General features: G+C 33.6%; 1 protein-coding gene across 6 annotated transcripts in view; it reads left to right on the top strand.

Annotated features, from left to right (window-relative positions):
- The window catches only part of SSX2IP (SSX family member 2 interacting protein), a 101,903-nt gene extending 89,479 nt beyond the window's left edge, over positions 1 to 12,424 (top strand). For 4 of the 6 annotated variants that reach the window (XM_074266361.1, XM_074266362.1, XM_074266365.1 and 1 more), the window contains 6 exons: positions 4,165 to 4,315; positions 5,684 to 5,820; positions 6,026 to 6,199; positions 7,583 to 7,694; positions 8,647 to 8,809; positions 11,546 to 12,424. In XM_074266361.1, the coding sequence (XP_074122462.1) occupies positions 4,165 to 4,315; positions 5,684 to 5,820; positions 6,026 to 6,199; positions 7,583 to 7,694; positions 8,647 to 8,809; positions 11,546 to 11,726 (918 nt within the window). In that variant the 3' untranslated portion in view covers positions 11,727 to 12,424. The remainder of the gene's footprint in view (positions 1 to 4,164; positions 4,316 to 5,683; positions 5,821 to 6,025; positions 6,200 to 7,582; positions 7,695 to 8,646; positions 8,810 to 11,545) is intronic. The other 2 variants (XM_074266364.1, XM_074266366.1) reach the window with 2 other exon arrangements.
- The last annotated feature ends 738 nt before the right edge of the window (positions 12,425 to 13,162 follow it).

Below are 13,162 nucleotides of genomic sequence, written 5' to 3' on the forward strand. Positions count from 1 at the left end.
CTGGCTCAAACCAGTCTGAACACCATCTAATTGTGACTGGGTCGCAGCCTTCAGTCTAGCCTCCACTGAGGCTTTTTTTACGAGCCTCCCTTCTGCAGTACTGTTCCACTTTAGTTAGTCTGGTCTTTGAAGCATTCCAGCTACTCTTTGGACAGCTGTTGTTACTGCTTCCCAATCAGTTTCCTCCTCTGTTCATTTTTAAAACTTTTCCTTCTCCTACAATTTGCTTGATAGTTTAAGGCTAATTGAACTGTGTTGTAGATATAAAATACCTCTGCAGAAATTGAACGAGGCCCATTTTTTGTGTGAAATTCTTTCATTTCAAATCCCACTAGCTTCCAGTTATCTACATCTATCTTTTCTTCCTCTAAGAACCAAGGGGATGTGCGTCTTAATGCAGCCAAGAGTTTAGCAATCTGTGCCCAGGTTACAAGTAAACTCTGCTCCTCAATTATCTTAATTATACTCTCTATAGTACCACTCCTGATTGGGACTGGAGCTGAGGCTGCCGCTGGGGCTGAGTCGGCTGAGGTCGAGGGATTGTCTTTAGCTAACATCTGCCCCATTTCAGCTATAAGAGATTGCTGGTTTAGCCCATAACAATTTAAGTTCCTTATTTGTCTATTAGAACACTCACTTAATCTTTAACAAAGTTTCCTTGTTACTCACAGTTATTTCTGCGTCATAAAATCTTTTCCACTGGAATCTGAATCAGAGGTTTTTCTACTGGAATCAGGATCGTGTCTGTCCCTGTTCGGGCGCCAAATTGCGAAAGTCGGGCTAGCTCCTCTGAAGGGCTCAGAATAAGTCCATGTCAGGATAATTAAAAGTCCTTGCCCCACGTTGGGCGCCAATATGTAAAGTTCTTGAATTGTGAGAGTCCGGACTGGAAGTGTCTGCAGCCAGCATCTCTCTGCCCCTGCACTCCCTGACCCCTTTTCTTGCAGCACGACTGGGCCTGGCATTTGGAATCCTCAGAGTTCAGACCCCTGACTTCCCCCCGTGTCCCAGAGTTCCTGTGGTTTGGCTTAGGCTACCTCCAGAGCCAGCTAGCCTCAGGTCTCTGGGCAGGCTTTTTCTGTAGTGTTAGCTTGGAGGTGCTTATACTTTACACCCAGTTAAACTTTAGTCCTGGGGTCTTTTTTCAGGTCTTTTTAGGTTGTCCCAATGGGGACCCCTGTTCAGCCCCAAATCTTATTTATTTTTCACTGGTCTTATTTGTTGTTCACCCTGTAATACAATTTTGTTTTGTTTGTGGGGGAAATCTGGAGAACTTGAAATTTTTTTACCTACTTGGCCATCATTCCAGAATCCTTCCCATAAATACTGTTCTTCATATTTGCAGAATCTAAACTCTTTGTCTATTTTGATTGATCCTTACTTTGCTTCTCAATATGGATTTAAGAAGTTGCAGTGTCCTGAATCTCCTAGGTTCTGTTCTTTAGAAGCCAATAAACCAATGTAGATACTCTCCAGGACCTTTTCTGGGACTTCTACTGACTTTTTAAAATGTAGTTACCATTTTGCTTCTAATCTCTTTCCAAGTAGGTTTACATAACTGATTAAATTGAACCATACATATTTTCATTTTTCTTTAGATTTTGTTTTTTTACTTTTATAACTATATTTGTAGATTGTATTTTGTTGCTTTCTAGACTTGTTCTCAAGCAAGTAGTAGTTTGATGAACACACATGGCCTGTATTATTAGTAAAGCCCCCCTCAAAATGTTTTCCATTTGTGTGACTGGCAAAGTTGCCAACATCTATCTCTCTTTAGATAGGTCCAGGAGATCTTAGGCCAGGATGCTTTCTTCATTGGTAATGGGGCAAATTAGCTACAGATCATCAATTAGCAAGTGGCAATGGCCTACTTTATATTTTGTGGGGTTAAGTATTTAACTTTGGAGAAGCAGTAATACCTAAGTTTCCTGGGTAGAACTTTTTTTTTTTTTTTTTCTATTTTCTGTTCTTTCTTAAAACCTGGCCTAAAGCTTTTGTATTATATCCTTTCAAACATTCATAAGTATTATTTCTAATTGTATGATGGATAATTGCATCGGGCTTTTCCCCTCAATTTCTATGCATGACTGAGTAATCTGCAGAAAATGTGGCCTGAAACCAGTGATTTATTTCAATGCAGCAAAAGTTGTTGTTGTGTTTGAGGCATTGTGCTAGGTAGGTCTTGAAGAGATTAAGACACAAACAAAACATTCTTTGTGTTTAGACCATGGCTAGTCAATTTGTTATTAAGATGTGGAATATGGTAAATGTCAAAAAGCAACAACAAAAAAAACCAAACATGTTCTCATTTTAAATTTTTCTAGGGAGAACTTTGAGGTCCTGTGGCTTTAAAAAGTTGCATGATATATTTATGTAGTATGGATGAATTTTTTAGTACTTAGTTTTTAACTATGATGGGTAAATAGGGGGTGAGTACAAAGTTCCTTTAAAAATGATAGATGAGATTTTAATATAACAAAACAAATTTGATGCCTTTCTGCAAAATGTAATTTGATTTTGCATCTGTTAATTTTTAGGAGGACGAAATTTAGGAGTGACCTGGTTGGTCACTTAAAAATTATTTTGTATTCCCATTTATTGCAGTAGCTATTATGTATATAATTTGGGTTTTGATATATTTTTGAGCTACTTAGACTTGTTTATCTTATCTTTGATTCAATACTATTAGCATTGCAATGAATTTCATTAAATATGATTAGGTGTGTTGGCTGAAGAATTTTCCAAAGAAATAACATATCTCTAGTTATAAAATGGAAGTCAGTTGGAAAGTAGGGCTAATGTATATATTTTGCTTTATAAATGGTTTCGATTTTTTCCCCCCTTCCATTGTTAAGGAAAACTATATTTGGATAAATAGTTATTAGATTAAATCTGATATCTACCAGAATTCATTATTCATCACTTTCTTTGATGTGAAGTATATGTTGTATGTAGAACTTTAGAGTTAGAAGGATTCTTATAGAAATTTGGTCATTTGTACAGAATGGAGCTGGATCTGAGAGACATGAAGTGCTTTGCCTCCTGCTTGTTATCTAGCAGCAAATCTGTCATTCCTGTTCCCCCTATCTCTGCAGAATGAGATACCTTCAGATCTTGAAATGTTGTTGTCTTTGGATTTGACTGAGATTTTTCCTTAGGAGATGACTCCACCTATTCAGGTCAGCATCTTCAATTTGAAGTTTGAGAGCTTCAGGAACTCTCCTAAAATCTGCTAAGTATTGTTAAAAGATCCCTTGAACTTGTCTTTTTGAGTTGTCATATTTTCCAGTGGCTTATCCACTTGGGGGAGGGGTTTTGTCCTTTGCCCACCTGTACTGCACTTCCTTCTTCTCTGCCACACTTCTTTAGGGTAGAGACTTCTGGTATCTCCTCCTTCCTTTGTCCTTTGTCTTGCTGTTAAAAAAAAAAAAATTGAGTATTTTGTATGGATTGTAAACTCCTTGGGCTCCGTGTGCATATTCATTTCTCTTGTATAAGCCTCGTTTTCACTGAAGTTTCATGAAGTTGTGATTGCCTGTTGACAAGTTAACTGTACTTGAAACCACATTGGCCTGAGACCAGAGCTGCTACTGTCTTTTCACTTTCACTAAGCTATCCTGTCTCTTACCTTAGAACACAGGTTCTACAGATTCATCCTCCTGCCCCTACTCAGGTATTGAATGATTCTCCATTTTAGCTTACACTGATACTTAGACAATCATCAGTCCCTGGGATCTCTTAGGGTCATAGACTCTGGCTTAGAGAGGGGTTCTTGTGGTCTTTCCAGTTAGAGGACTTGCTGGGGTTCCCATACCTTTAGTAGAGCAGGATCACCTTCACACTATATTATGAGTGTTAAGATAGTACTGATTTAATAGGTGTTAAGATAGTTTGTATACTTTGTAATCGGGAGAGGACTCAACTTTGTGACAGAAAAGGTTTTATGTATAGAAAATATACTTTGAAATTCATCAATTGTTTTTAATGATTAACAGGAGAACATTAATTATGAAAGCTCATGTGAAGATGATAGAGAAAAGCTGATGTTTCATCATTCTGAATTAGTAACAATGTGTGCTGATATATTCTGAGTTTTTCTGCTTTTTTCTGTTTTTCTCCTTTTTTCTATTTTTCTACTTCTATAATTCTACCATTTATGTGTAGGTCCAGTCGGATATTGAAGAAGATACTTCAGAATTAAGTAAAGAAAATATGTGGGAACTCTCTTGTGAAACTGTGAGAGAGCAGCTAACTAATAGCATTAGAAAACAGTGGAGAATTCTGAAAAGTCATGTGGAAAAACTTGATAACCAAGGTGATTGTCTTGACTTCTATACACTTTTAGCAAAATTGTGACACCCAAAGAAATGTTCAAATTAACATGTTGGTAAATCTTCTAGAAACATCTTTGAATGCATGTATTTATTATAAATGTTATATGATACCATGTTCATCTATAATTTCTAACCCTTGTTGAATAGAGATCTAGAATACTAGTTACAGGATCACATTCATATATGTCCTGGAACAACTTAAAGTACTTTACTTAGAAATACAAAATTTTGTCGTCTTTTAGGCATTTTATTAAGAGTTTGTTTTGCCTGGAGAAACTTAACTTTGCATGTACAGAAAGTCTTTGAGAAAAAAGCACATTTGTGTGCCTGCAGTGTAATTTACTCAGTAAGAGTGAATAAGGTCATTTTGTTTTATTCTAAACATTTTAAAATCAAGTACTATTTATAATGCAATATAAATTCACATAGTCTTTCTATGATTCCTTATTCCTTAGACATTTCTTAATGTAGATTTCTAGAATATATTGTTTAATATTTTGTATGTTAATACTTTGAACAGAAATTACATAATTTTAGTTATTAATAAATTGGTTATTGGGCAAACCTATTTATTTGAAGGAGTTATTGTCCTACAGAAAAAAGTCATCATAAATTGCCCAGCTATAAACTCAGTGCTGACAAATGTCTTCAGCAGGAAAGAATGACTAGCAAAGTAATGTTTATACTTCTGTTTCCAAAACTGAGTGTTTAAATATATTACTTTGATTTCAGCCATTATCAGCAATAAATAAACTGTGCTTAGATTTTACAAGTAGGCTTACAGTTTGTAAATCTTGCATTTAATGCCAATGAACAAGGCTCAGATAACATTTTCATGTGCTGAAGCCTGTAATAAAGGAATAAGTCCCAATTTTGCTTTGAAATAGAAGTGGCAGCAAAACATAATTCATGAATTTTATTGCATAATCTTGCTGTAATATCCACAGCAGTGGAAATTATCTTTTTTTTAAGCCAAGAAAAGTGCTTGGATAAAGTTAATATAAAAGTCATTGTGGTACATGTACAATTCGAGGAAAACTTTTAATAAGCAGGAGAAATTAGATAATTTCTAACACAGTAAGGTACATGCTTAGCTGTACATGCCTTGGAAGCCACTTGTTTTTTAATGTATATTATATTGAAGGCATTTGATCTTGAAATTTAAGTTTATGGTGAAATTTGACATTTATAGCAACAAAGATCTCTTCTTTTAGAAATGGTTGAAATTTTAAAGAATTCATGAAAATCTTGAGTGATAAGAATTCTAAGATGCTTACTGTTTTAACATATGCAAGGGAACTTTAGGTATCTGCAGATTTTTATACCATTGTTAAATGTTTTTGAATCAGTGTCAAAGGTACACTTAGGAGGCTTTAAAGATGAAGAAGTTATCTCAAGACAGGATCATGAACAAGAAACTGAAAAATTGGAGTTGGAAATTCAACATTGCAAGGAAATGATCCAGACTCAGCAACAACTTTTACAGGTAGATATCAGTTACCTAGTTTAACTGTTGTGTCCTATAATCCTTGAAGATGGCATTCTTTTCTTTTCAGAGTATTTAAAACATTGAATTTCTTGTGTTGATTACCCGTTTCCAAATTTTTTGTATGGAGAGCTTACTACTTAAGAACCTCAGCCTATAAGGTGATCTATCTTAAAATTTAAACAGATTTTGTTTTAATTTGTAGCAGCAATTCACCACTGCATGTGATGATGACACCTCTTCATTATTACAAGACTGTTATTTATTGGAAGAAAAAGAACGTCTCGAAGAAGAATGGGCCTTATTTAAAGAACAAAAAAAGAACTTTGAGAAAGAAAGACGGAATTTTACAGAAGCTGCTATCCGACTAGGATTAGAGGTATTTTATTTAAATCACTGGATTTCTAGCAAATTCCAACCTAATATAGATTCAAAGCTGGAATAGTTATATTTGAAAGAATCAACAGTAGATCAACAGTAAATATGATTATTAATTAGTGTGTTTCAAAAAATATATAAACAATATAAAAATGTTTCTTATTTCACCTACTTTGAATCAAACAGATAATCTGGGCTCAAACTCTTAGAAACAAATGAGAATATTCCTAGATTAACTTGGATTTTTGTTTTTATTGTTGAATTCATATGCATTGAATCTTTGGAAAGCTTTTCTTCAAACTTTCTTTTAGACCAAGTTCTATTAGAGCCAGACTTCGATGTACAGTGACCACTCATGGACCTTATTTAAATAACCTCTGGGGGTTATTTTAGGGAACATCAGAAGAGTGTATCTGCAACTCATAACTATTTAGAAGCTACTTGTAAACGTTTCTTTTATCCTTATTCTTTATGTCTGGAATGGAAGTTTGCCAGTTTTTAATCATCCCTGTATTTTAATGATTTTAAAGGGACAATTTAATACTTACTGTTGCTTATAATGCTTTATATTAATTTTTGCTCTCATTTAAAAAAATTTTGAGTTTCAAATTCTCTCCCCCATCCATTGAGAGTATACATTATATGAAGCCTTAGAACATTTCCATATTCTTCATGTCAAATCCCTCTGTCCGAAAAAGGAAAAAAATAAAAAGAAAAAAAAAATATATCTTTCGGTTTGCTCTTTGAATTCATCAATTCTTTTTTTGGAGGCATAGAGCATTTTTCATCATCGATCTTTTGGAGTTATTTGCATCAGATCATGTTGATCAGAATCATGTGTTACATTTAAAAAAGGATTTTTCCTTATATTGTTGCTGATCCTTCGAATATCCTATGATGGAGGAAGAGCATATGTGGAAACTAAATTTGATCTTAGTATGATTGTGACAAACAAGATCACATAGTAAGTGATTGAAGACTCAAATCTTTGAACTCTTATCTTTGAATTAGTCTTAATATTTTCTCAATATAACTTCCTCCTATGATTAATTGACAAATCTGCAGAAATATAGCCTATATCAGTGTACTCTTGATATCACTTAAAACTTAAGGTTCTTAACATTTTACATTATTTACAAGTTGTATACTACTATGCCTTGATTTGTAAACTGCTTAATTCAGAGGCCATTGTATTTGAATATATTAGACAAAGAATAATGCCTATTAAGTAAATTTATAGATCTTATAAATGAACTAGTAAATTTTCCTTAGCTTTCTAGGAAACTAACTTTAGCTGATATCAAGAGCGATCCAGGAAATAAAATCATGACATAGAGAGGCATTTATTTCATTTTTTTGTGTGGTTGTGTCTATCATTTCATAGAGAAAGGCCTTTGAAGAAGACCGAGCTGGTTGGCTAAAGCAACAGTTTTTAAACATGACTTCTTTTGACAAGAATTCAGAAAATGGGAAACCTCAAAGTGCCTTCTCAGGAAGTAAGTAGTTTACAAATGAAGAAAAAAAAAACAAACATGAGGATATTTTATTTGGAAGCATGTTATTGCAAGCAATTACTATGTAGACATTTCTGTTTTTCAAAATTAGTTTGGATTTACATGTTTCTTATGATCACACTGAACATGAGTGTATCAGTTAATGACAACCAAACATTTCAAAGCTTTCAAGTCAGTTGTAGTACATAAATATTCTGAAGAATCCTTCCATTGAGGTCCTATGATGACTCATTTTGGTATGAAAGTAAGCAAAATTTAAGAAGCCCTGATTAGTGGAGCATGAGAATATGGCAAAGTCTTCTCAGCTTATAGTTTCAGTTCCATATGATGACTATTGTCTGAGCCCCAGCTTGGCTGAATCCAGAGAGCCTCATTGAGAGGTTGGCTGTATTAGATAAAGAGTCTTTCTTAGGGGCTTTTTACTAAATTCCAGATGGGGTTGGCTTAGTGTCAATGGGAAGAAGGGAGTATCTACTTAGACAAAATTATAAATTTTTTCAAAATAAATCCACAGTAGTTCATTTTGACTTTTGGCAAGTTCTGTGATTTTATCAGTTCAGGGAATAACTCCCTCCATGGACATTCCCTTTATCATATAGTTCAGAACTATATAATTTATCGAGTAAATGAATTTAGGTTAAAATTAATTGAATTACTGAAAGGTTAGTTAAATGGCTTTTCCAGAGTCAAACAGCCAAGTGTGTATCAGTGGAATTATTTTAACCCAAGAGTTCTCCACTCCTAGGCCCTTCTCAGATTATTATTTTAATAATACAGAAGAGCATTCCTAGGGAGGTTGGAATCCCAGGACCAGAAGTATACTCAAAAACTCACTTCATTGGTCTTAGGTCTACTGGACCATTTCACATATCAGTGTCTCTGTAGTTCAGAATCTCTGAAGAAGTGAACATTTTTTACTCTTTTTCTTTTTTAGGTTCTGATCAGGACAATCTAACACTGCACTCCAAGCCTGGGCAAAAATTTTATTCTGTGTCTAGCGAGTCTTCAGTATGCGCATCTAAACTCACTAAATCTCTGCCTGTTTCCCCTTGTACTTCAGAGCTTTTCCAGACAATTCACCATTTATCAACAAATAGGTATTAGTCTATAGATGACCTTATTCTTATATACTTTTTGAAAAGTGTTAGCCACTCACATTGCTGAAACAAAAACTGCTTCATCAAATTCTTTTGTCCATTGAAAATTTTTCCCTTGTACACAGAAAATAATTTAGTACCAAATGAAGATAATACATACAGACGTTATTATAATGTTCAGTTACTTAAATATTTTTTTTTTAAATGGTTAATAATGAATGACAGGAATTACTTAGCTTTTTAAAAAGTACTTTAAATACCAAATCAATTCCTGATAATTAGGGGGAAATGCTGTATGTCTATTTTAAAAATTTCTTTAAATGTACCCTTTTGGTCTTTTTAATAGAAAAACCAAAATTAATAGTGTAAAGTCATAATCTATTGATGTTTTAGATTTCTCCATCTTTTCCTCCTTGTCTCAACCTTAAGATAACCCTTAAGGTTATCCATTCCATTTTCTCTTCTTTGGATCAGACTTTTCCCAAATGAACTGTTAAGAAAATGCCTGAAAAATGCCTGAAAAAGGAAAGAATGAGCAAAGCAGATGGGAAAGTATGGAGTTGTAGAAGAAATAAGTGCTGTAGAAACAGGGTCCTTGTTGACAGTTAAGAGGGAGCTCATCAGTATCTCCTGAATTCCAGAAAGAATTGAGTCTAGTATAAAAGCATTCATGAGCTAGCTCTGAGGAGATTTGGGTTCAAGGCAATGGGGAAGCTGAGAAGAGAGGAAGAGCATTGAACAACAAAAAGGCTGAGAAAGCATCCTTTTCCCACTAAGTCATGGTATTGGTTGGCTTTGTTTAAAAGAAAAAAATTCCAATATGGGGGGAAAATAGCCCTCGGTATCTAATTTGTAGATGATTTTAACAGAAGGATGAGACTTTAAAGAAACCTAAGAGTATAGTTACAAAAAATTTTTTCAAAGAAAAACATGCTTGCTAGAATCATTGAAAAACATTAGCAAAAACATGTCTTTAGTCATTCAACACAATTGATAATAGATAATTTAAGGAAGATAGGTCTTAGCATGTTTTAACAATGTTTTTTAATGTTTGTTTGATCTTAATTCCAAGATAAGATTTTATTTAAATAAATGAAAATGTAACATCAGTCAAAATGAAAATACAATGAGCCTGGAGAATATACTTATGGAACATTTAAAAAGCTTTCTTCCAGGAATTCCCTAAGAATCATGTAGTATCAATTGTTGTTAAGTGTGGTTTTACTTAACCTGTGAAATTAAGGATTTTCTTTTGAAAATCAGTTCAGTAGATAGAGCACCAGTCCTGAAGTCAAGAGGACCTGAATTCAAAACTGGCTTCAGACACTTTAACACATTCTGGCTGTGTGATCCTGGGCAAGTCACTTAACCCAAAATTGCCTCAGCAAAAAGAAAAAGAACAGAAAAGAAAAATTTAAATGTTAATTACAACAACAAAATAATGTGATTGGCTTAATTCTTTCAAAAGTTGTCTTTGTGATTTATTAGTAATGTAAGTTTATATCACATAAAAATGGATATAACAACATTTTCCTCTGCTGCTATTCTGAAGGCCAATATAATGAAAACATTTAAAGTAGATATTTTTACCTTATTTCATACTTCAAGGCCTTTGAAATTTGAACAAAACCATAAAAAGTGGTTTTAGAAAAAGATTTTCAAAAATATATTTAAAAAAAAAAACAACTATACTATGACTTAAGATAACTTCACTTTCAGGGAGAATTCAATAAGAGGTATCTTAAATCCTTTGGTGTGAGGCATTTCGTTATTAAATGACCTAAAAAATCCTTAGGGTAATTTAATTTATTATGTATCTTCATGGCATGTAATTCAAGGACAGTATCTCAAGAAGGTCCAGTTCTATATTTGTTACAATATTGACATATTAAGAAGTTTTAGTAATTAATAGAGATGCCCTCCTCTCCTTTTTTCAATTCAAGTTTTCATTATACAATTTTTATTTGAAGCCTTCTCACAATTTCTTTGAAGAGTATATCATAGAATATTCAACAGGTAGAGAAACCTTAGGAAAACATGTAGCTCACATGCCGCACTTTTACTATGATAATGTTAAATGCTTGAAGAGACCCTATTGGTAGGAGAACCAGGATTTGAAACCCACATTTAATAGTTCCAAGCACAATGGTTCGTTTTCCACATCATGTGCAGATAGTGTATAGAGAACCAAAACTTAAGTCTTAAGAGAAATGTTCTAGATTGTAGATACTTTTATAATAATTTCTGTTGAAAAAGAGTATTATAGGAAGTTTAGTTGATATACCAGACTTAAACATGACTGTTCAGTACCTTTAGTTTAAAAAAAATTTTTTTTTCATGTATTTCTGAGTGATGTGGATATCACTTTAAATGAAAACATTTTAGACTATATAATTGAAATTTTGCTAGCCACTTTAAATATGTGGAGAAGCCATGCAAAGAATGGAACTCTGGTGGTAGACTACACCTTAATATTTATGACGAGTCCTGCTCTTCAGATGAATAGCTTACTCCCAAAATTGACTGGGATTTGTTGTATTCTTTTTTCTGGGGGCCAAGAAATCAAAGAGTATAGGGAGTATTCAAATATTGCAATAAAATTATTTGAAGTACTTCTTCCTCTACCCCTCCAATTAACCTATACTTTTGAAACTGAGATAATGGAGAATTTTAAAAACATCTTAGAAATGAGGTACAAATATAAATATAGTAATATTAACTTTTTCCTCCTAACAGTTCAAGCAGGGTACTGAATGTAACTACAGAAGACACTAAACCAAATCAGGTTGGAAGGGAATGTATGACTCAGAGATGGAGCATGGCATCAAGATCGGACTCACAAGAAGGAGGCTGCTCTGGTTCACGCTCTTTGGCTTGTACAGATTCATCCATAGAACACAGAGATGGCTTACCATAGGCATATCAAGTGGAATGTGCTTGGTTAAGTTAATGTGTTCCTAAATTCTCTTGTCTAAGATGCAAAGTGGGATAAACTTGATCATATTTAATGGTTTTAAGAAAGTTTGTCTTGAGTTTTGTTCTGAATTCCCTATATTCTATTCCCCAAAGAACTGAAATGTTATCTATTGAAAAAGATACAAAAGCTTTGGATTTTTAGTAACAGAAACTTCTGGTTCTGTGAATAAAGGAATGTAGACACATTTCAGATGGAAATTGAAGCACTAGAAAGGAGCATTTCCTTTTATTGATATAAAAAGTAGCACTTTTAGGAAACCAATTATTGTAAATGTTTAACTTTGTCTACAGTATAACTGGCATTGGAAGTTTTGCCTTTACTTGAATGTAAAATGTAGATTTTTAACAAAGCAAGCTCTATATTTATTACGTCTTGTGTGATTTGAAATTGCCTCTTTCATATGTTTTAAATTGAGATTTATGTATGTTTTGTATATAGTTATACATGATTATGTTAAGATGCTTTAAAATTTAATAATTTCATGCATCCATAATCATAGTATTTTACATGCCAATTTAAATCTTTTTTAGTAATATTCTGTTTACAGATGTATTAGGGCTATTGCCAAATTTCATTAAAGGATTGGACTTTTTAAATATATCTGGGCAATAAATGTGAAAAAAACTATTCTTATGAAACTGAGTTTTAACAGTGTTTATTACTGATTAATGTGGAAATTATTTACTTGGATTTTAAACCATGGACCAGTTATTTGAGAGGACAATTTTTATATATGCACATATAATATGTATCACTTGGGGGGAATGGAATCAGAAATGCCTTTAAGACCACTTCAGAATGTTTCTAAGATTTAGAATATTAATGATGGTGATATTTGCACAGCAGAAATTATCTACCATTAGTGAAAGCACCTATTTCATCTGCAGATATTAAGTGGCCATGTAGCCTTCAGAGTTGACCACTGAAACATCTTGGTGTGCTTTATGTGACAGCATTGTGTTAAAGGTTCCTTGTTGTGCAATCTAGTTCCTAATACACAATGATTTCGAAAAGGAAAGGAGTAAAATCTGAGGAGGGAAGAAAAGAAGTGTCCATGTTCTTCCCCACAGGAGCTGTCCTTTTGCCATCAAGTACTATACTGTAAGGCTGCATAGAGAGCCAGTATGTGCCCTCAGGACTACATATCAGAGTGAGTTATTTAATATTGTTTCGGGGCAATCATTCACACACACATGCACGCACATGTGTGTGCACAAACCATGTCACTCCTTCACAAGCTTCAGTGAATTGTCCCTATTCTCTGAAGGATAAATAAAAATTGTGGCATTTCAAGCCCTTCATGACTTGGCCCCGATAAGTTTTATAACCTTTTTTCACATTGCTCATCACACATTTATTCAGTGGTCCAAAATGGT

Source organism: Sminthopsis crassicaudata, chromosome 4 (assembly GCF_048593235.1).
Source record: "Sminthopsis crassicaudata isolate SCR6 chromosome 4, ASM4859323v1, whole genome shotgun sequence".
Lineage (NCBI taxonomy): Eukaryota > Metazoa > Chordata > Mammalia > Dasyuromorphia > Dasyuridae > Sminthopsis > Sminthopsis crassicaudata.